Below are 21140 nucleotides of genomic sequence, written 5' to 3' on the forward strand. Positions count from 1 at the left end.
CCTTCAAAATGCTGATAATAAGAACATCCTTCTGTCTCTTTGCATTGATTATATCTGCCCTCTTTTTTTCACGAGACGGCCTTTTTCACTAGCTCGTTTTTCTCAACTGCATCTAGCAGAAGTTAATGCTCCTTTCATAGTTGTTCTACACACTCCTATCAATGTCCTTGCAAAACTCAGAAGTCAATTCACTTTCCTGTATTATCTCACACTGCTGACATCCATTTTCCTCCAGTTGCATTTTCCCAGCATAACTCTCAGCCTGAGCTGAGAATTCCAGCAACACCTGCAAAGTAAAATCCCTTCAAACCCTCTTTACAATTTCCTTTCTCTTTGAATCCTACCAAATTTTTCAGTGGTTAAGCAGCTGGCAAGCTGAGATCTGTTTGTAAAGTGGACTAATATTGGACTCTTGTCTCCCTCTTCTGTTGTGATGCTCGTATGTTTCCTCTTAGGTATATTTGCAGTGAATTATCTTTCAGGTAAGGATCATCTACTTGTTTCTGTTCCACACCTCAGCCCCATGAGAAAGGAAGGCTTCTTGCACATTGCTACAGTCTCCAAATGATACCACAACACAAACAATACCAATAAAAGAGACTGTCTTTTCTGTACACAGGCACAGGGATTTCAAGCTGTAGGTGAACACTAGTGTCATTTTTAGTTTGAAAGAGTTTACATGCTTGAATATTTTAGCTGCTTATTTCAAGTTTATAATTTTCTCACCTCCTGTGAGTTCAGAAGCATGTCAAGGTGATCCCAATCCTTGTAGAACATTTGTTCTTGGTGTATTTTCTCCAGCCATTCCTTCTTCTGTCTCCATGCATTGTATACATTTTTCTTCTCTTCTAACAAAGCCTGTAGCTTTTGCTGAATCTGAAAAAAATTTCCAATTAAAAACTTGTGTTGGTCTTTATATCCCATAATCCGGGTAAATTGACAGAAGAGAGGATTACGTGGAGTGGTGGATAATGCTTTAAATGGCACAAATTTATTAAACAGAAAAAAACCCCAAACAACTAGAAAAAGTTCCAGCACTTCTGTTTGGGCACAGAGATAATCAAAGGTGCCTCATTTCTGCGTGGAGAAGTGCTTCTTAGAGCATATATAGCAGTCCAAACCAAGAGCAAAAAACATAACTGTTTCTCAAGTGTGACTTCTAGCATCAGATCCTAATTCTTCATTATCTTTAAGCATTAAGAGTGCTATTATAGCACTTCAAACTTTTATATGATAGATATTAAAATAAAAATTATCAACATAGCATAATTTTCTAGTGAATTCATGCCACAAGGCTAGACTTTATTCAGCTTTAAACACTGTATATCCACATGCCTTCTATGAATGATTTTTTTCCTGCCTTTTTCTACAGGCAAAGGACTTTAAAGTCAGCGAGATTTCTAGCTACCATAGTCATACAGTGCAATATTCAGCAAATTTTCAGGAAATAGCTTGATGAGATGGGACAGTAACTTGCATAAACTCTGCATTTTTCTGAAGGTATTCAAGAGACATGTTAATGAATTATCAGGGGAGAGTTGAGCTGGTAGGTACTGGAAAAGAAATAAATGCTTTGAGAATCTTAGAAGCTATTTGTCTTGAGTAAACTGACATTTTGATTTAAATCTTTCATTTCCAGGGAGTATATTTTACTAGTGTATTTTCTAGTGTAATGTTTTTCTACAGAAAAGGTTTCAGTCAATCTTTAAACTCTCTCATATGTGTTTTCATTCTTTGGTTGACAGGATTTTGTCCAGACTGTCCTGGTGTAGGTATACCACTGTAATACAAAGTGTAGCGCTTGTTTGAAAATCAAGTTTGGGAAGTTTGTAGAGTTGACTCCGTGGCTCAGAACATGGTGAAATTCTTGAAAGAGTCCAGATTTGCTGCAGGGGGCCTTTAGGAAATGCCTCTACACATCTGCTGCTGGAGTTAGAAATGAAGCAGATGTTTTTGTGCCCAAGATAGGTCACATACCGAGGCAAATGTAGGTCATGCACAGGGACAAGTGAGTATGTGACTTGTATCTCACAGTGTGATAAAATACAGAACCATAGTTACCTTGGGGTCCAGTGCTGAATATGTATGACTGAGCTCAGAGGAGTTTCAATTACCTCTTTTGATGGCATTTCCTCATCTTGCAAGAGGGACTGTCCTAGCTGTACAACGTGACTGTACTTCTCTTCTCGTGCCTCGATCTCGGCCAGCAGCTGCTGATGCTGGGTGAGTCTCAGGCTGCTGGTAGATATGTCCCGAATAGACTCCTTGGCTCTCATTTCCCTTATTATTTCTGCTGTCCATAAGAAATAGTCCCATACCTGGAAGCCCAGAAAATATGGAAATTCAGGTTAGGGCTCAAGCTTAGGTTAGCAGGTAGGAAAATCTAAGGCTGACTCTTTAACTTTAAGAAAATAATAGGTAATAAAATCATAGATAAATAAAATATTTCATTAGTGCTTGCAGTATTTCTATGAATTTCATAAGGATGGATAACACAACTGCAGGAATTCCTATATACTGTGTTACATGATTTATAGTATCATAATCAAACTGTCATATCATATCAGTGGCAGCATGTTATCATTTATTGCCCTTTAATCCATCTTTATTAAAGTATTTTCTGATGTGATTCCCTCATAAAGGATAAACCTACGTTTATGTGGTCACTGTTAGGTCATCTTACATTTCTGTGAAAACTTTTGCTTATACAAGTCTATTGGAAAATTAGATAATGCACATATCCTAAAATGAGAATGAGAATTTTCAGGAAAAAAACAAATGCACTCTAATAGAACTGGGAAAAGGGTAAATCATAGGTCAGAAGAAATTGCATAAGCATATTATGTATGTAGAACTATAGGACTGAGATTGGGAGGAACAAGTATGTCATGCTAGTTTACTTTCAAAATCTGATGAACCAATAAATACATTTGCAATAACTCCAAATGAATGAAGCAATTCTGAGCATGAAAATGCTAAAACAAATCCCTGAGGTTTATTTTTAAACTGTGATTGAAGAAAACTGTACAAGTAAAAATACTTTGTTCTCTGTATGTCTTTTTCTCCATTTGATTCTATACTTCAACAGTCTCTTACTTTAGGCATCTTATTTGAATCTGCAGGAGGAGTTTTACTCTTATGTCAGTAGGTAAAAACTAGGACTGTGAGGAATATACAAGGGTTTATCTATGGTGATTAAAAGTGGTTATAGTTTAGCTATGTCTGGATTAACTTATTCAATTTTTAGGTAGTAAATTGTCTTTCAGGTTTATATAATTTATTTTAAAGTACTATTATTTATAGTAAGTGCTGAAGAAAAATTCTCTTTTATTGCAGAAAACTAGATTTTTTTTTGTTTATCTTTTAAATGGTTGCTGGCTTTTTCACTGAAGGAAAATATGTAATGGAAATACATTCTTGGCTGCTCCATTCTACCCATAGATTTCTGTTCATATAATGAAAATCTTGTAAAGACAGACAGGAAAAAAAATCAGAAAAGCATCACAAAATTGAAACTGGCCAATCTGGGGTCTTGACTTTAGCCTTTAAAGCCAAGATACTGCTTTTTTAAAGCCAGTGAACACAGCTACTAAATGACTCTTTAAAAAGACTGTGGTCCTTTTAAATGGGCCCACGGTAGTGCACACCTGTTGGCATAATTTCAATTTGTAGAACTAATTCCTTCACACAGCTTGATGTCACTGTAGACACTGACATTGCACTTGGCACTGCAAATGTCTAAAACTCTCTGAGATTTTTGAGCTAAGCATTAGGAAAAAATCCATAAGCCTCAGGATATATAATGCAATGGAACAAGTCAAGAGCCAATAAGAGGTTACTGGACTACCACTGCAGCAATATTTAAGGATAGAGTAGGCATCAGTCTGCAGGAAACTCCTAAGCAGAGCCTGACTCTGATTGTGCAGATCCTAGCACAAACTTCACAGTAAGAACCTCAGATCATTGAGAAATACTTTGAGTCTGTGTCTACACTTATCTTCTTGACAAAGTTCCATGGAAGATCTGAAGCCCTCTGCTGTACTGTGTGTTGTCAGTTAGGTTCAGCTCTGCTATTTAATCACATTAAAATTGTAGTTGCTAGGGTGTAAGGAGATAGACTAGATGATGGTGCAGAATTCTCATTTTATAGAAATTGATTTTTTTGTTTGTTTGTTTCCGTTAACCTGTGGATGATTTTTAAATGAAAAGGCCCTGTGGACGGCAAATGGAAAAAGTGCTCTGAGCAGCTATGACTAACATTCAATTTGTGCACCTCTTGGCACAGCTGAAAGAGGAAAGGCAAAGTTGCCTCTTTGCCTTCAGCAGTTTGGGTGATATTCTGCAGCAAAGCTGCTCTAACAGTAGAGTTTCTGAATTTTTTACAGTTATATAGCCATGGTTGCATAATCCTGCCTTATCCCATCTGGGCAGCAAGACAGGCTTACCAAATTGCAGAACCAGCTCTTCACTTCTTCAGGAATTATTGTCACATAAGGAGGTGAAAATTGAGAGGATTGGGAATACTTTTTGCCATCAGTCTGACATCAGAGACAGGGAGTTGCCTGAGGCATAGTCCCATCTAGACACATCACTGAGAATATGGTCACATGGCTTTGTCATTTTGTTTAATGATGTCAAGAGTCATGGAGATCAAAGGACACACTGGCAGAGCAAGACATGAGCTATAAATTTGTCATTCAGACCACAGGCTGCATCACACATTTCAGACAAAATTCAAACCAAAGGTGTTTTGCATCATTCCAGCAATAAAAATTAGAATAACACTCCCAGAGGATGGGGACAACTTAACATTTTTTATCTGAAGTCAAAAACTAAATCTATGATGTAAGCTATGAAGTAAATCAATAAAGAAGTGAACTCTGAGTGACTACATTTTAATGGTCAAATCCACCAAGATCCACCTTCTGATGAAAATGCCTCCAGGCTGAAGACTTCAAGAATCCAATATATATGATAGAAAAATACATTCTAAAAGTTTGCCTTGTTCTTCCTATGAGTCCTAGATACTATTAGAAAGACAGTGAGCAAATGAACTTTTCACCTACATCAGTAGAATCACACTAATTTTCCCCATCAACAGTTCTGCACATGATGGTGGAACTTGTAGCAGTTGAAAAACAAACCAAACCCTCAAACCCCCCAAACTGCCATAAACATCCTTTATCTCTAACTACATAACATTTCTTTGTATAAAATATGACAGGTAATGCTAATTTAAACACTTATAAGAGACTTAAAGTGGATTAATTGAATATGCAGATGCTTCTCATGCTAAAAAAACCAACCATGTACACTCTGTTGTGGTCTTGATCCCAGATCAGAACCCTAAGACAAACTTGCAGCAAGTTTTTTCCAGGTGAACATACTCTGGACACTCTCTGCTTCCCACTAAAAATGGAAGCAGAACATGAACTACCAGAAGTATTTTATTCTTCAACTGTTCCAAGTGTAACTATTGACACAATAGTTACACTTGGAACAGTTGAAGAATAAAAAAATGTAAATGCATTCTTGAAATCTACATTAGCAACTCCTTTCATGATATAAGGGGGTATTCTTGCTGGTTTAGCACCTGCAGTGCTTGCAGCAATAATCTACTGATCTGCAGTGGTGTAGCTCAAGTGCCTTCACTGAGACTACTGACATTTGCAGAGTATTCCATGGCAAATCACAGCTCAGTGACCTCCTGAGTTCTTTGGACACAAAGCAACTGTGCATTGCTGATTTTGATGCTATGCTGATATATCCATGTCCCTGTTTGAGCAGCTTGAGAGGTTAGTGCAAAAATCAGTGAGTTGTATTTGATACGTTCTGTGAGGTAAGTGAATCAAGGGTTATTGCATGCCCTGAGAGAGAGAGAGAACAAACTTTTATGTATTATAAATGGGACAGTAACATCTCTTTCTGTCACTCTTACTCAGTGGAAATTGCAAAGACTTTGAAAAGATTACTGCTACTCCTGCAAAGCGGTGACTGCTTCTGACAGCTGACAATTATTCCTTACACCTCTGGATGGAAGCTTCTATTCTTACAGAAGGTAAAAAAATCCTTATCCTATAGAAAAGATCCTTATCCTCTAACGCCTTTCTAAATATTAACGAGCATGAAATGTTTGATTGATAACACAGAGAGCACTTGCAGCCTTTTCCAGTTTCGAAGTGAACCTCTGATTCACACCCACTGCAGGCAACCTTCCCTAAGTAGTGAGGGACAAAGGGCACAAGTGCTTACATGTGCCTGAAACTCATAGAGCTTGTAGGCTTGTTCCAGGAGTCTCCTGCGCTGCTCCACTTTGGACTTCAGGGCCTTCCAGTTGGTCACTATTGCCTGCTGCTTTGCCTTCAGGTCTTCCACCTGCTTCTTGGAGCAATAGGGGAGCACCTGATCTGCAGAGTGGATCAGCTCCTGCAGCTGTGCACAGGGGGTGAAAGAAGAGGGTTAGAAGGAGAGCATCATGGAGATCCTGCTAATATTAGAAAAGTTCTGATAAGTGCTATCTTTTCTGTACATGAAAATACAATTCAAGCAACATTTTCTGACTTAACTTTTCTCATATTAAAAAAAAAACCAAAAACCTCTATAATGTCTGTTGTATGGAGTAATAGTGACATCCAGTGTTTGTCAAGGCTCATCACAACAGTGATTTTTCAGATTTGTTTTCCCTTTTTTACTATACCATTTATTATATGGATAATGAAAGTAGTATTATAATTGCTGTTATAATGCAAGTAATAGCAAACCAATTTTTTCCTCATTGACCATACAGCTTAACTGTGACTACATTCTCTTCATGCATGTCTCATGTTTTTTTACCATTGAAAGTAACGAGAAGTTGATCAATTCTAATGTTACTGCCCCAAGGCAAAAATATTTGAGGCTACTGATAAGTAATAACTTCAGATATCTCAGTAAGATAACTTCAGTAATCTCAGTATAACTCATGCTGTGTTTTACACTGTATATACTATTGTATACTATTGCATATATTATACAAGAGTGAAAACTCACGCTAGTTTTAATAGTTTGTTGAAGCCAATCAAGTCTCCCATATGCAAGGTACCTGTTCTCATAAAATTTTACATATTTGTAAAATTTACATTTATTTACATTACATTTACATATTTGTATTGTGAGTGCCATCCTTTTTCCTCACAGTCCAATTTGTACCAATATTAATTTTCTCTGCACATAAAACTGATTCTGGATTTTTCCTTATAATCACTTGGAACACTTTGAAGAAGACAATAAGCATATCACAAAGCCTGGCATAATCCTACATTTCAAACCATGATCAAAAATATCCCTGTGAATTACTTCAATAGTCATATTGAACTACTGTCAGCAGTTATTACAGTATGTGCCTTATTTGAAAAGTTTTAATTACCTACTTTATCACTGCTATCAGACCTTGATTATATTAAAAAACCCAGAAAATGAAGGAAAATCACTAGAGATTTCCAGGCTTTCTGTGAGAGACTGTAATAATTTGGTTCATAATACCAAATTATTATTATGCTTATCTTGGAAAGCTGAACTTTGGCTACACATTGAAGACCACAAAGGACTGCCATTACCTGCTGCTCATTCCCAGAGAGCTCGTGCTCCAAGGCCACATGGTTTCGGAGCTGGGTTTGCACACCTCTCATGTCCTTTGCAACATCATCTGGAATACTTTTGGACTTCTCCTAGAAAGAAGAAATCAGAGAAAGCTTTGGGTTTTTTCCCGTTTCCAAGCAAAACTCACTACAAGCCTACATTAAATAATATTGGGTACTCTAACTGATACTTCACACCTGAGGACATTCTGAGATACTCAACTATGATAGCTAAAAGGAAGTCAGAAAAATCACTCCTAGTAACTCACTTCTAAATATCTTAATGGCTAAACTATTCAAATGGACTGTTAGAATTGAAGGTTTGTGTCTTTCCTTGATCAGAAAATACAAGAAAATTTCTTACAGGCTTTGAGTTGGGAATCAGTCTTGAATACTTACTGCAGGGACCGCGAATTCTTAAAAGTAGCATTAACAAGCAACGGTTTCAGTCCATTCTTTGAGACACAGGTGGTCTTCCCGTGAACCATTTTTAGATAAAATTTTGGTTATACATGCACAAGAAAGATTACTGTAAAGATGAGAGAAATGGAGGGACCACTACATAAATGGAAATGTAAACATTTTTTTAATTCAGCAAAGGTTCTGAATGGATGTAGTTGTTACCCAGACATGCATTGGAAATGTATGCAAAACAAAAAGGCATTTCAGCTGGACAACGGCACTGTCACTAAAATTATTAGAAATTTGTTCCAGGTCAGTTTAGGGAAAATTAGCAGAACATTTCTTACCATTGAAGAACTACATCTCTGCAACAGAATCACAGGCTAGTTTGGGACACCAACAGTGTATCTTGGTAAGGTGCTATAGAAGGAGATGCATGTTGTAGTTGCCTGTACTATGAAGGCACTGGAGCTGTGACTTAAGCAAGGCCTTCTAGTACTATGCTCCTCTGAGAACAGCTTTCCCTAGAAGGCTTCTGACCAGAGTACACAGGAAGGAATGGATGAGATGACTGCTCTCCCTCCCTGGTGTGGAGCTGTTAACAAGACACAATGCAAGAAGGGTGTAGTGGTCGCCTGGACCAAACTCAGCATGGGGGTAAACCAACAGCTGGTCTGTGAAGTGTTTTTAAACCCTTACTTGTCACTGTCTCAGCATTAACTACTTCATCATTGAACTTAAATAAGCACCAGGTTCTGAAAACCCCAGGTGGTAAATGGTGAAATATTATGTTTGATTTTCTCTTCATGACAGGGGAAGAAAACAGGAATAACATGGTTGAATAGGGCAGCCTCTGCCAGCACAAACAAGTAGAAAATTCATCACATGTAACCAAACAAAGCCCTGTTGCCTTGCAAACAGTGGAACTCCTTGGATCACTGCCTCCTGTAAACATCTGCATTAGGGAAACCACACCTCTCATTACAGCAAGGATGTGGTTTCTCTGTGAAATTCTTCAGGATGTTCAGATAAAACAGAAGGCTGAAGATTTTTTTTGGGAGACTTCTCCCCCGAGTTTTCATGCTGGGACAGTTTGAAATTATTGCCAGTACTGGGCACTGGAATGAGAGGAAAAGATTTTTGGCTCAGCTTTTCACTTCAGATCACATGATTGCCTGACAACTTTCCAGGCTAATGGTCACTGTAATCCAAACAAATGCTTTTTTCAGAGGAGAGTTCTTCAGCACACATAAAACTACAACAGTGTACAAAGAACCACGATGGTAAGGCAGTAGTTTCTTAGGCCTGATGACTGCAAACTACATCACTATATGCATTGCACTGTGAGGCACCTTAGTGCAAACCCTGATCTTCTCAGCTTTTCCCACAGATCAGCAACTCCAGCTCCACCTTGTTTCACCAGTGATTCTCATAAGGTAACCAGTCATGTGTCTAAGATTTACCCAGGATTTGAAGTCAGCAGTAAGAATGCTGAGAATCATAAGAATATTCCACAAAAAAAAAAAAAGCTGAAATAAAGTTTGCATTATATGAGATTTTCCTATGAATTTTTACCTCAATATGGGCCAGAGCATCTGTCAGATCTTGGTAGCATTTGTGAATAGCCTCAGCATCTCTCAGCTGCTCACCTCGTGATCTGGTCATTTCCAACAGTTCCTCCCAAGAGTTCCTTCAAGGTAGAATGGGGAAAAGAACAATGTAAAACATTTAAACTAGGAATAAAGGAGACCAACAGTCTAAAGAAATACTGAAAACAGAACCTGTTCTTGCTTAGATTTTAGTTCCTGCCTTTAAATTCTGTGGAGTAATTCTCTGAATGGCAGCATGTCTCTCACCCTACTCTGTCCTCCTGTTTGCTCCAGGAACTTAAAGAAATGGTCCTATTTAAGAGTTCCCCCCTCAATTGCACTTTTCAGGTTTTATATGCAGTACTTGGAGTACCGAGCATATAATCATAGAATATCCTGAGTTGGGAAAGACCCACAAGAATCATTAAAATCCAACTCCTGGCCCTGCACAGAATACCCCAAGAATCACACCATGCATCTGATGCATTCTTGAACTCAGGGTGATGTGACTGCTTCCCTGGGGAGCCTGTTTCAGTGCCCAACCACTCTCTGGGTAAGAAACTTCTTCCTAATATCCAAGTTAAGCTTCCCTTGACTCAGCTTCAGGCCATTCCCTTGGTCCTGTCACTGATCATCACAGAGAAGAGATCAACCTCTGCCTCTCCTCTTTCCCTCACAAGAAAGTTGCAGACTGCAGTGAGGTCTCCCTTCAGTCTTCTCCAGACTGAACAGACCAAGTGACCTCAGCCACTCCTCATATGAGGAGCTTCCCCTCAAGGCCCTTCATCATCCTCATGGCCTCCTTTGGACGCTCTCTAATAGCTTAATAACTCTCTTACATTGTGGTGACCACAGCTGCCTGCAGACACACTTCTCCTTCGGGCCAGTTTGGACTGATGCCAGAACTAAGAAGCGCAGAGCATCTCAATGTTATTCTGCAGAGCAGTGATGGGATTCAAACTCAAAAAAAAGAAGCAATAAAAAGCATCTAAACTCCAAGCCTTTCAGCTGGTGATCCTGTTTCAAAGGGCAAAGGAAGTTCACCTTGTAAAACACCTCCAAAGCAATTTACAAGAAGCCAGAACAGCAAGTATGATGTTTATTTTTAAATGAGGCTGGAAGCAATTCTGTGTGAGCAAACTACATAGTTTGCAATTAGAGAATCAGGAGGACATGCTTTATCCCTTCCTAGTTTCTTGTTACTTCCTCCTCCTTGAGAGCAGATGGAAAGGAGAAAAGCATTTTAGACCTAACAGAATGCTCCTACCTTAGTTGTTTCTGCATCTGCCGAATTTCCCAGGACTCAGAATACCCTTGGCTCAGCAAGTTGTCTGCCAGCTGCTGGAAAGCCACAACTCTTTTCCCAGCTGCTTCCAACTGATGTCGGAATGTATCGTATTTGGCACAAAGTTGCTTTAGAAGGGAAAACAAGAATAAAGAGAAAACCCCTTTTGAGTGCTCTCTTTTTCCAAATGTACCTGCTCATCAGAACACAGCCATAAAACATGTAATAAGCTGATAATGCTTAGAGATAGACAAACTTCAGAGAATGACAGGATTCTACCTTCAAAGACCATGAGAAGCTTCAAACTCTTAGCAAAACATGAGGTTTGTGATGGGAGGCATAAACATGATTACTGGGAGTAGAAATAAGCATTCTATGTGCAATGAATTTCAATTATAAAATTATGTGGTTTTACTTAATGAATGCAAATGTGTATTCAGTGCTGTAAATGGATAACGTAGTCTGATTTTAAGGTTTAAGACACAAGCTATTTTGAAATAAATAATAAATATTATGAAAATTAAGATGAACAGGTGAATTGTAGTGATTTCTAACAGGCTGACATTGCAGTGATTTGTAACAGGCTGACATTAGATTGGTTTCTATGCCACGTGAGAGGTCTGTATATCAGCAATCACAATTAAAAAGGAAAAAAAAAAAAAAAGAAAAAATCCTAAATGGATACCATACTGAAATATCTACTTACTAAAAATAGAAAAGATTTGCTCTCTGAAGGTGTAGACATTTTAGCATGCAGGTGTTTCAGACAGCTCAGACCTCATGGTAACAGGATGCAATGCTGCCTGTTCTTCAGTCCTTCCCATCCACTTCACCCTTTTCTCTTCCCATCTTCCAGTTATTTATACTTACTTCTTACTTTATCTTTTAAGTTTTCAAGGACAACCTTAGTATCTGTTTACAGTCTCACTACATACAGTTTATTTGATTTTTTTAATCTGCTACTCAAAAAGCTCACCAAAACATGTTCATAATCATTTCCATAGTCTTCAGAGCTGGCTGTTTGTTTCTGCTGAGTGATCCAGTCTTCCAGATCTTCATATTCTTGTAGAAACTCATGCAAGAGAAGAGTTTCATCGAGTTTCTTCCCTCTGTTGGGGGAAGGAGACAAGATAATATAATTAATAATAAAAGAGAAGGGCTATCAGTAACTTTCTTCCAATGAATCCCCAAAACCTCTCACCATCAAAACGCATTCTCTGTAATGAAAGAGCTGATTATTTCTCAGATTTGGAAATGATGATTTTAGGATGGCAGCTGTCAGACAGGTTTTGCGTGGGGTTTGTTATTGCTTTTGCTGGGTTTTTTTCTTTCCATGAGAAAGAATCCCCTTTATTTTTTCCAGATCTGTCCTGATCTGTCTTTCTAAAGATAATTGAATTACTTGTGAAAATGAGAAGGAATTATTTCCTGAGCATCAGGAAAGCAGATGCTATGAAAGCCTTTGGATGCAATCCTCATATTGCCTGTTTGGCAGAATTGCTCCAACCTGTTACATATTTCCAATGGTCTAGATTACTTTATAATTCAGTCAGACACGTTATGGGGCTTCCACAGCAAAAAAAAAAATAAATCAATTTTCCATCTGTCAGCCTGCCATTGTGCAAATATTGCAGAAAAGAAGAATCTGGCTTCCCAGTTTGAGTCACAAATGTTCATCATAAGAGATGTAACTTGTTAAGAGTCCAGCCCAAGGAGAATGCAGACAGGAGGTGCAAACCAGAGCACCAATAAGGTGCCACAAAATACAGGTTAATATTTAGAAAAATGAAAACATTTCTGTGTTCAACACACAGAAGTGTTTTGATATTTCTAGATTATTTCTTTTTCTGAACTTTTCATTCACATGTTTTTCTATAGATGCTTTTACTTTTTCAACTGTAAACAAGATTAAAATGAAAGGTAAAATACCAGCATTTTCTTTAGATTTAGATGTTCTAGTATTCAGATTAATTTATTTGTTATTCTGCTGGCAGAATCCTCTTCCTTTTCTGAGTGAAATTTTTGTGGGGGAAAAATCAAAGTTGTTCAGACATTTTTTCCTTTCTGAAAACAAACTATAAGTGTTAAAATCCTTTTCACAAGCCAACTGTCCTGTTGTAGATATCTTACTGTAATAGTAACTGAAAGTGAAATTAAAAGTAAAGGATTATTCAAGAATAAAAGCCTTCCCATACTAGCACAGTCACTGGGTATATAAATAAGTGAATTCATTATTATGTCTCTTACGATACGTAAAGATCAAGTAATTTTAAAGTAGCATTAAGGGAACATTCTAAAAATATTTTTTCCAATTGATAGCAGATTCTAAATACCACAAATGCAAGCCAGAATCTGGTGCCTGAAGTCACTTTACGAGAGGATGATTAAAGATAAAGAGGAAATTGGTAGATATAAAATCCTTAATATGTAGCAAAACGCCTTGAATAAATTGTAGAAGTCTTGTTTAGTAAAATGAAAAGCTCATAAATGCACAGAATTATAATATAGAAACAAGCAATTTCCTAAATAGAATTTAAAAAAGAGATAATATAATTTAATTATAAAATGTAGAAGTAAAATAAAATTAATAACAAGAACAATATTATAATTATAATTATAATTATAATTATAATTATAATTATAATTATAATTATAATTATAATTATAATTATAATAAATTACTTATTTATAATATAATGAATATAAATTCCAGTGAAGTAACTGGAGATATCCTTTATTGATTTCAGTGGGCTTTGAATCTAATCTAGGATCCAAGGGGGAGTTCTGATTTGTACCTTGCTGCTGCTAGCTCCTGCAGCTCCTGAAGTCTTGAATGAACTTGTTCCTTTGGTGCATCAACCTCAATATACTGGATGGAGCCCACAAGAGGAAGAGTTTGAGCACTTCCACTCAGTTCTTTCAACAAATCTTGGTAAATGGCAATCTCATGCTCCAGTGCCTGACAAAGAAAAACAGTGAATTGAGAGCCAGTTGTCCGAGATAGCCACTGCCTGTGAACAGCCTAGGGTGTAGTGACTGAAAAAGAAATATTTTTGGGAAGGATGGGACATTTCCAAGACTTTCTAGCAACATTTTAAAAAAATTGTACAGAAATTCAAACCAATTAAATGAATAAAGACAATTAGAATTCCCTGATGGAATATTAGGTAGAGAAAAGTATTCCTGGATTAATACTTTATCTGTATCTTTGATTTTAGGAAAAACTTACAAGGCTTCTGCACACATCTGTTGAAACTGAAAAGCAGATAGTCAGATTTGGCCTCAGAGGAATATGAGAATATTCACCATCCTCCTTTTCCCCCAAACTACATTTTACCAACCAAGTTAGTAAACTGCACTGATCTCTTCTATCAATCTACCCATATGTAGATATATATCGATGCAAAATGTTGTAGATGCCTGGGCACTCAACTACCAATAAGACAAACAATTTTATGACTGCAGAGGGACCAAAAGATCAGGCTAGCCCACAGAATTTAGGCAGAGAAATACCTTATGTTTCTTGATGAGTTTCAGTGTTCCATCTTCATCTTTACCGTAGTCCTTGCTTGTCACAAGTGGATATTTTTCTGCTATCCAAGCCTCCAGGTCTGATATATTCATTAAAAACTATCAGTTAAAGAGAAAACAAATAAGCTTCAACTTTCAAAACATTAATGACATTTTTTTTCTTACCTAATAAATTCTAAATAGATGGTGCACTGTAAGACTTACTGTAAAGTTTTATTTAATATTTAATTCACTATTCTCTGTGAAATCATAAAATAATGAAGAGATCACAGATGGAAGATTTCAGTGCAGGAAAACTAAGTGTATAATATCAGTGGGACATTTCTACTTCCTCTGCCTGAGAAGTTCAAATCACTGTAAGAATCAGGCTTCATAAAGTCTACGGTTCTGACAAGTGTGTTCATATATAGAGGAAATAAAGGCCAGATGATCGAATGGAATATACTTTAACTGGGGCTGTGAACTCCATGCAAATGCTGTTTATTTCTACAAAACTGCATGTACCACCTGAGTAACTGACCTCCTAAATGACCCACTGATAACAGAAAACTTGGATTATCGATATAAATATTTGCATGCCATTTTTAATTTTAATTTTTTTAAACAGGATAAATGTGAAGGTCCAGAAGCCTATTGAAAAGAATAAAGTCAAACTCCTAACTTGTTCTGAGAGTATCTGAGAGTATTTGAGGGCATCTGTTCCTCAGTATCATTTTATTGCCTGGAAAATTGTTGCATGGAACAGGTAAAGAATCCTCTTTTCTGATTTCCATGTCATAATTCTCCAGTATGAAGGGCCAGTTCAGGATTCATTACATCAATAAGCTGAAGCCTGAGACTGTGTAAAGATACAGAGAAAGGAGCTACTACTGGGAGAAATGTGTGTTCTGTGCACAGCTATATGGGATGGGTATAGAACCCAAGGGAACCTGTAAGGCAGCAGGCGGAGAGTGGGAGCTGCATTCAGCTGTGCAGTCCAGACCTCTATTCCCATAAGTCTGGCCTCAAGCAGCTGGAGAGAATACCAGTCCCAGCAAAGCTGGGTTTTTATTCACTTTAGCATTATGGTCCTCTTGTTTGTCTGAAGAAGCTACTGTGCAAGCTTATTGCTTTAATTTGTACCTCCTGGAAGCCAACTGAGTGCTGCAGCTGCTTCATCCTTTCCTCAGAGGATGTCTCCAAGCCCTGCCAGGCAGTTAGAAGCTCCTGGCATTTCTCACTTATTTTCTGAGCTGATGGGTGCTGGTCTATAATCATTGTCTTTCCTTTATCCAGGACCCGCTGGACTTGCTGTTTGTGGGCATTCACTTCTGCCTGCAGTTCCTGGAAATGAGGGAAAATTAAAAATAAGAATAAAGGATATGTGAGGACAAGTAAATTCTATGTGCTCCTAATCCTAAGCAAAACTGGCAGCTGGTGACAGTGGGCAGAGTATAGCAAGTGGACACCAGGACTGTCTTATTCCTGCAGCCTTGGTCAGTGGCGCCAGCCCACACACATAATGCTCTGCTCTTGATACTGCCATCGAGGGAGGAGGGAAGGGTCTGTAAGGAAGCAGCACACATCCCCTAACTTCCCTACACCAAAGTCCTCTCTTTACCATGCTCCTGACCCTTCCCCTGTCCAGCAGTCAGGGAGATTTGGGAGAAGGAGCAGATCACAGGCTGAGACAAAAAGCTGGTGGAATCAGAAAAAAATGTTGAGCTGGTGATGCAAAAATAAAATATCCAAGATGATGAAGGGGCTGGAGGATGATGCAAAGAGAGACACTGTCATCAGTACCATGAAAACTATTGGACTACTGCTCCATAAATCCTCCCCACCGGTCTTATAAATGTTCTCATGAAATTTGCAATTAAGGTGCTACAAAATCCAGCATTGCTTGTGGTGCAGGACAGCTGAGGTACCACTCTGGCTGTGAGGAACTGCTACAAAGAATCAAACTCCCCAGAAATTAATATTAACCTGTCCTTATAAATACAGTGACTGTAGCTTGTCCAGACCATTTTAAAATCTGTAGAGATTTAAGATAATTGCTAAATGCCCATTATATGCTCTCCTAGAAAATCCAGTACACACAAACTTCAATATACAATTTATAATGAAGCCATAAGCAGAAAACTACAATAGTTTTATTTTGTTTACTCTTTTCCATGTAGTGTCAAATGCACTAGTTTTTTTTATCCTTTTTTAATGGGAAGAGCTATGCAATTTCTCACATTAATAATTCTCCATAATATGACAAATTTTGCAGTTCTCACAGGAATGTTGTATTTGTTCTGAAAATCATCACCACTCTGCTGATTTGCGTCAATCCACTGAACCATTTTATCTGGACCAGAGATGGAATCAGTGAATATACTCATTGGAAGCTTTGACTGTGCAGGGGTGGTGCAGGTTTGTAGGCTGAGGTGAAGTGCAGTGGGTAACCACGCTATAAAAGACTTGAATAAAGGAGGTACCTTGTGCTTTTGCAACAGGTTTTGAGCCACATCCAAGGACTTCCCGCAGTTGGTGGAATGGGCAATAGGCAAGCGCTCATTGATCCAGTTCAGTTCCATGTCATGATAATGGTAGAACTCATAAAGATCCACAGCAGCTTCCAGCAACTTATGCCTCTCATAAAGAGGTGCTTGCAAAGACTCAAACCTAGGGGTCATCCATTAAATACATGTTAAAACAAAGCTTTTTCCTCATTCTGCCAAGGGAATTAGACAACAACACCATCATGGAGATTTTGAAGCACTGGACGCTTCTTCGCAAATAAATTTCAATGTTTAGTAGCTGCTGCACATACAAGGATTCCTTGGCAAGCAGACCTACATGATAACACTAAATGTAAGCAGAGAAAAAATTATTTACACTTTTAAAGTCCTAGGTTTGTCCTGTGATGTATTGAATGCTGGATCACTGTACCTCTTACAAAGCAGTGGATGAAGTGGGGATAAGAAAGGGACTAGAGGAGGAGTGCGGCTGGCAAGGAGCAGTGTTCAGTCATAAAGGTTGAGGTGGGTCAACAGGCAGCTGTGTAGGTACAGACCAGGTCCAGCTGGAAGGAAGAATCTTTCCCAAGTATGGGTTAAACTTAATCAACCAAGAGAATTTTTTAGAAGGTAGAATAAAAAATGCTATTTGTCACAAGAGGTGGTCGGGAACAAAAACCAGAGGGACACTGTACCTTTTCAGATATTTCTGTGTTTCATCCAGAATCCTCTGGGAGTCAAAGTGATTGGTGGCCATTTTCCTCGCATGAGATACAATGGCATTCATTTTCTCTGCCAGCTCACGTGTCTCATTTTCCAGCTGTCTGTGCTGCTTGAGTAGATCACGGCTGGAGCGCAAATCATGGCCTGTCTCAGATTCCTGAAGAACTTTCTCAATTTTCTCTATCTTCTTTTTGGCATCCTGCCAGGAAAAGATTACAGCACACTCATACTGTCCTTTCAACACTTTCTTTCACTCACCCCCTCCCTATGACAGTTTCCTGGACACAATTTTTTAATCCAATTGTCCTTTTTTGGTAATATGATGTCTGGATGTCTCTAAGAGACATCTTCAGGGAATATTTTGTTTTGTGAACTATTTTGGAGTACTCTTCTCTCTGAAACACTAAAACACATCATTGAAAACAGTCTCTTTGAAATATCTTCAGCAACATAATATAGAAGAGTTACACAATCTTCAAAGACTTCAGATTATAGCTGTAACTCAACAGCAATTCCATTCATAGTGGTCTCACAACAGCTTCACAGCATATTGTCCTTGTTATAAAATTTGACTGGATGACCATGTGCTTAATATAGTGTCATGCCTGCAGCCCCAGACTGCCTCCAGGCAAGCAGTTATGTGTGCATAGCACTGATCCCTACAGAGTTTGGGCTGTTTTCCCAGTACAGGATGGCCACACAGATCCAGTGTTGAGCCCAAGTTCAACAGCCTGATGCTTTGCTGGCTGTTATCGTGCTCATAAATTTGAAGTTAGCTTGGACAGTATAATATTGGGGTTTCTTTCCAGGAGCTGTAGACGAAATGGAGACCTTAAAAACCACTTCTATCTGGATGGTATTCTCTTTTATGTGGTGTCCACACAATAGAGGAACCAGACTCCTAGGCTATTCCTCCCCTCTGTTCCTCATGACTTCCTGACCTGCAGCAGTTCCATGAGCTGTTCCTGCTGTCCAGCTTGTCTCAGTTTGTCACCTCGCTCTATCATCTTGCCATACAATTCCCTCCACTTCTTCTGAAGCTCTGACATCTTCTCCTGGACAGAAACTGCAGCATAATGGTTGTCTTGAATCAATTGATTTCCTTTCTGGAGAGACACAGTGCATCACTTTATTAGCAGTCAGCATCTATGAATTTCGGTACAAGATGGAAAACAGCTCCAAAGCTGCCTTCACCTTTATCAGTGTTGTAAAGTGCTCCTCATTAGCCAACATTTCCTTCTCAGCAGCCTCATGCCACTTCAGCTTGCGTAGAACATTAGTTGGATCTCGATAGGATTCATCTGATGCAATCTTGTACTTCTCTTCCATCCATATCAAAAGCTCAGCAGCATCACGATTAAACTCCTTACAGAAAACAAACAGGATTAAATTGATTTAACTAATGAAGAAGTATAATCTTGAACTATAGATGAGGTTTTAAGCCATCCTAATATCTCTTGGTCTCTTTTTTACCACATTTACTAATCTGTTGCCTGTAATTGTCAGTGAAGTTTTGCATTGTTGATAGAATATTTTAACCAGAAGAGAACCAATCCTCCAGTATAACTTCATATCTCAGCATAGAAACTAAGCTTGGTGCCAAAACTTTGATTAACTGCACTAAGTTATTAAGGCCCAGAACAATAGTAAGTAATGAACAGAATAAATTTAACCAGTAGACAAAGCATTCTGTTGATATTTTTCATTCAGAATCTCCTCTTTTTTAAAAAAAAATTTCTATGGTTATAGCTTTGTAAGTTTTATTGCCAGTGCATCATCTGCTCCCTGGAAAACAAAGCTCTGTCCCATAGCCAAAGAGAAAGTGAGCTGTAGTAGGAATGCTCAGCAGTTTGAGTTTTTGTCTCATATTAAGACAAAGGGTAAAATTCCAAATTCACAGACGCCTGACCAAATCTGCAGTATCAGTTACCTGTAGTTGTAGGGAATCCAACAACCTCTGTTTTCGCTTGGCATTGCTTTGTATCAGTTGCTCCCACCTTCTCCGGAGAGTGACCATTCTCTCTTCAATACTACCATGAAAAACAGAAAGTCCAATGCTGTACTAATACTGGTTTCCCTTGCTTATGCTGCAGTCATGACTGTGATATAAATGTAATCTAGTTTCTACAACTTTGCTGACAGGAAAAGGGGATATAAGGCCCTGTCCCGTCACCATGTTGGGCTCACCTGGAGAGCAGGTATTGCTTGCTAGCTGGTCTGGATTTTCCTCTTGTATGGCTGTGTCACATTAGTGCACTGCAGCCATACACTGGAACACTGAGACCTCCCTCCGCTCTGAATATTCCATAGTTATATAATTGTTATATTACTTATAATTAACTAATAACTTCCACTTTGGTATAAGTGCAATGAGGCTTTGGAATGGTTTTCTAATGGTAGTAGTGCTGGCAAGAAATCAGATCTTAAGGGCAGTTTTATAATTTTGTGGAGGGAGTATTCAAGACATTATCACTTATGATCACAAGAGCACAGTCTTCTGATCCAAGAGGTCCACTCTAACCCTCTATTTCTAATTCTTGTTTGCAAAGGGGACCCCTTACTAGATCCTAGTGGCTCTAGCACAGAGAAAGGAATTACAGGTTAACAGTTCAGCTTGGACAAAAACACAAAGGAGCTGCTCCTGAAGAATTTTACTTGTGAAGTCTTCAGTAACTTTTTGAAAGCAAACCGTGTTTCTAATATGTGATACTGACAAATTAAGGAGTTCTTTTTCTGTAGGCACTTAATGAGTTCACTCTAAGGAAGTTTTATCACTATGTATAATTTATCATACAAAACAAATTATTCTAGTGTTCTGCCAAATGCCACATTTAACCTCCTTGTCCTAAGAGCACAGGAAATCTATTTTTTGAAAATAATTCCTTTTGGCTCCCTTATCCATCAAATTGTGGATTGGAGGTCAACTAATTTCTCCTCAGAGAAAATTTTTCATTTCACATGATCACACTGGATCATTTATTAAAGCTAAATAAAACAGCAATGGGTTTGGACTCACACATGAGATGCAAAGTGCCTGCTCTCTAGTAGGTTCACCCCATTTTCATTGAGCGCTTCCACTCGTCTCTTCAGTGCCATCAGCAGTTGTTCAAATTCCTGATGTTGCTTCAGCAGGCTTCGAACAGCATCTACATGGTCCTACATTTGAAAAAGAAAATTTGATCAGGACTTTTCTTGCTCTTATTGTGTCTGTAGCAGTGAAAAAAAAAAAAAGTTGGACCTTACTTTCCTCCTTCTCTCTCAGGCAGGAAATAGAGTGTACATTTTGCATGAGCCCAAGGATGTTCAGGGCTACAAACAAGCAGCAGGTTTGCATCATATCTTGGTTTCTCTGTTCTATATTTCCATCATGGTTCCATTTTCACCTCTTAAGAAAATCTGCATTCTAAATTTATGTCCCCAGTCTGGCCCATGTAGGGATACGCATTACAAAAGACTAACTTGTAAAACTTTATTCCACTCAGTTGATCCCAAAGTATCAATGTTTTGGGTT

At 38.3% G+C, this 21140-nt stretch overlaps 1 protein-coding gene across 1 annotated transcript in view; it reads right to left on the bottom strand.

Annotated features, from left to right (window-relative positions):
* SPTBN5 (spectrin beta, non-erythrocytic 5) overlaps nucleotides 1-21140 on the bottom strand; it is a 90654-nt gene that overhangs the window by 48840 nt on the left and 20674 nt on the right. Inside the window, exons 18-33 of the mRNA XM_066552193.1 lie at nucleotides 20646-20785; nucleotides 19560-19659; nucleotides 18824-18994; nucleotides 18571-18735; nucleotides 17602-17828; nucleotides 16886-17072; nucleotides 15546-15746; nucleotides 14406-14522; nucleotides 13688-13851; nucleotides 11869-12001; nucleotides 10875-11020; nucleotides 9594-9708; nucleotides 7596-7706; nucleotides 6253-6432; nucleotides 2115-2318; nucleotides 727-876 (exon numbers count right to left, since the gene is read on the bottom strand). Coding sequence (XP_066408290.1) covers nucleotides 727-876; nucleotides 2115-2318; nucleotides 6253-6432; nucleotides 7596-7706; nucleotides 9594-9708; nucleotides 10875-11020; nucleotides 11869-12001; nucleotides 13688-13851; nucleotides 14406-14522; nucleotides 15546-15746; nucleotides 16886-17072; nucleotides 17602-17828; nucleotides 18571-18735; nucleotides 18824-18994; nucleotides 19560-19659; nucleotides 20646-20785 — 2511 coding nt within the window. The remainder of the gene's footprint in view (nucleotides 1-726; nucleotides 877-2114; nucleotides 2319-6252; nucleotides 6433-7595; nucleotides 7707-9593; nucleotides 9709-10874; nucleotides 11021-11868; nucleotides 12002-13687; nucleotides 13852-14405; nucleotides 14523-15545; nucleotides 15747-16885; nucleotides 17073-17601; nucleotides 17829-18570; nucleotides 18736-18823; nucleotides 18995-19559; nucleotides 19660-20645; nucleotides 20786-21140) is intronic.

Source organism: Molothrus aeneus, chromosome 6, assembly GCF_037042795.1.
Source record: "Molothrus aeneus isolate 106 chromosome 6, BPBGC_Maene_1.0, whole genome shotgun sequence".
Taxonomy (NCBI): Eukaryota; Metazoa; Chordata; class Aves; order Passeriformes; family Icteridae; genus Molothrus; species Molothrus aeneus.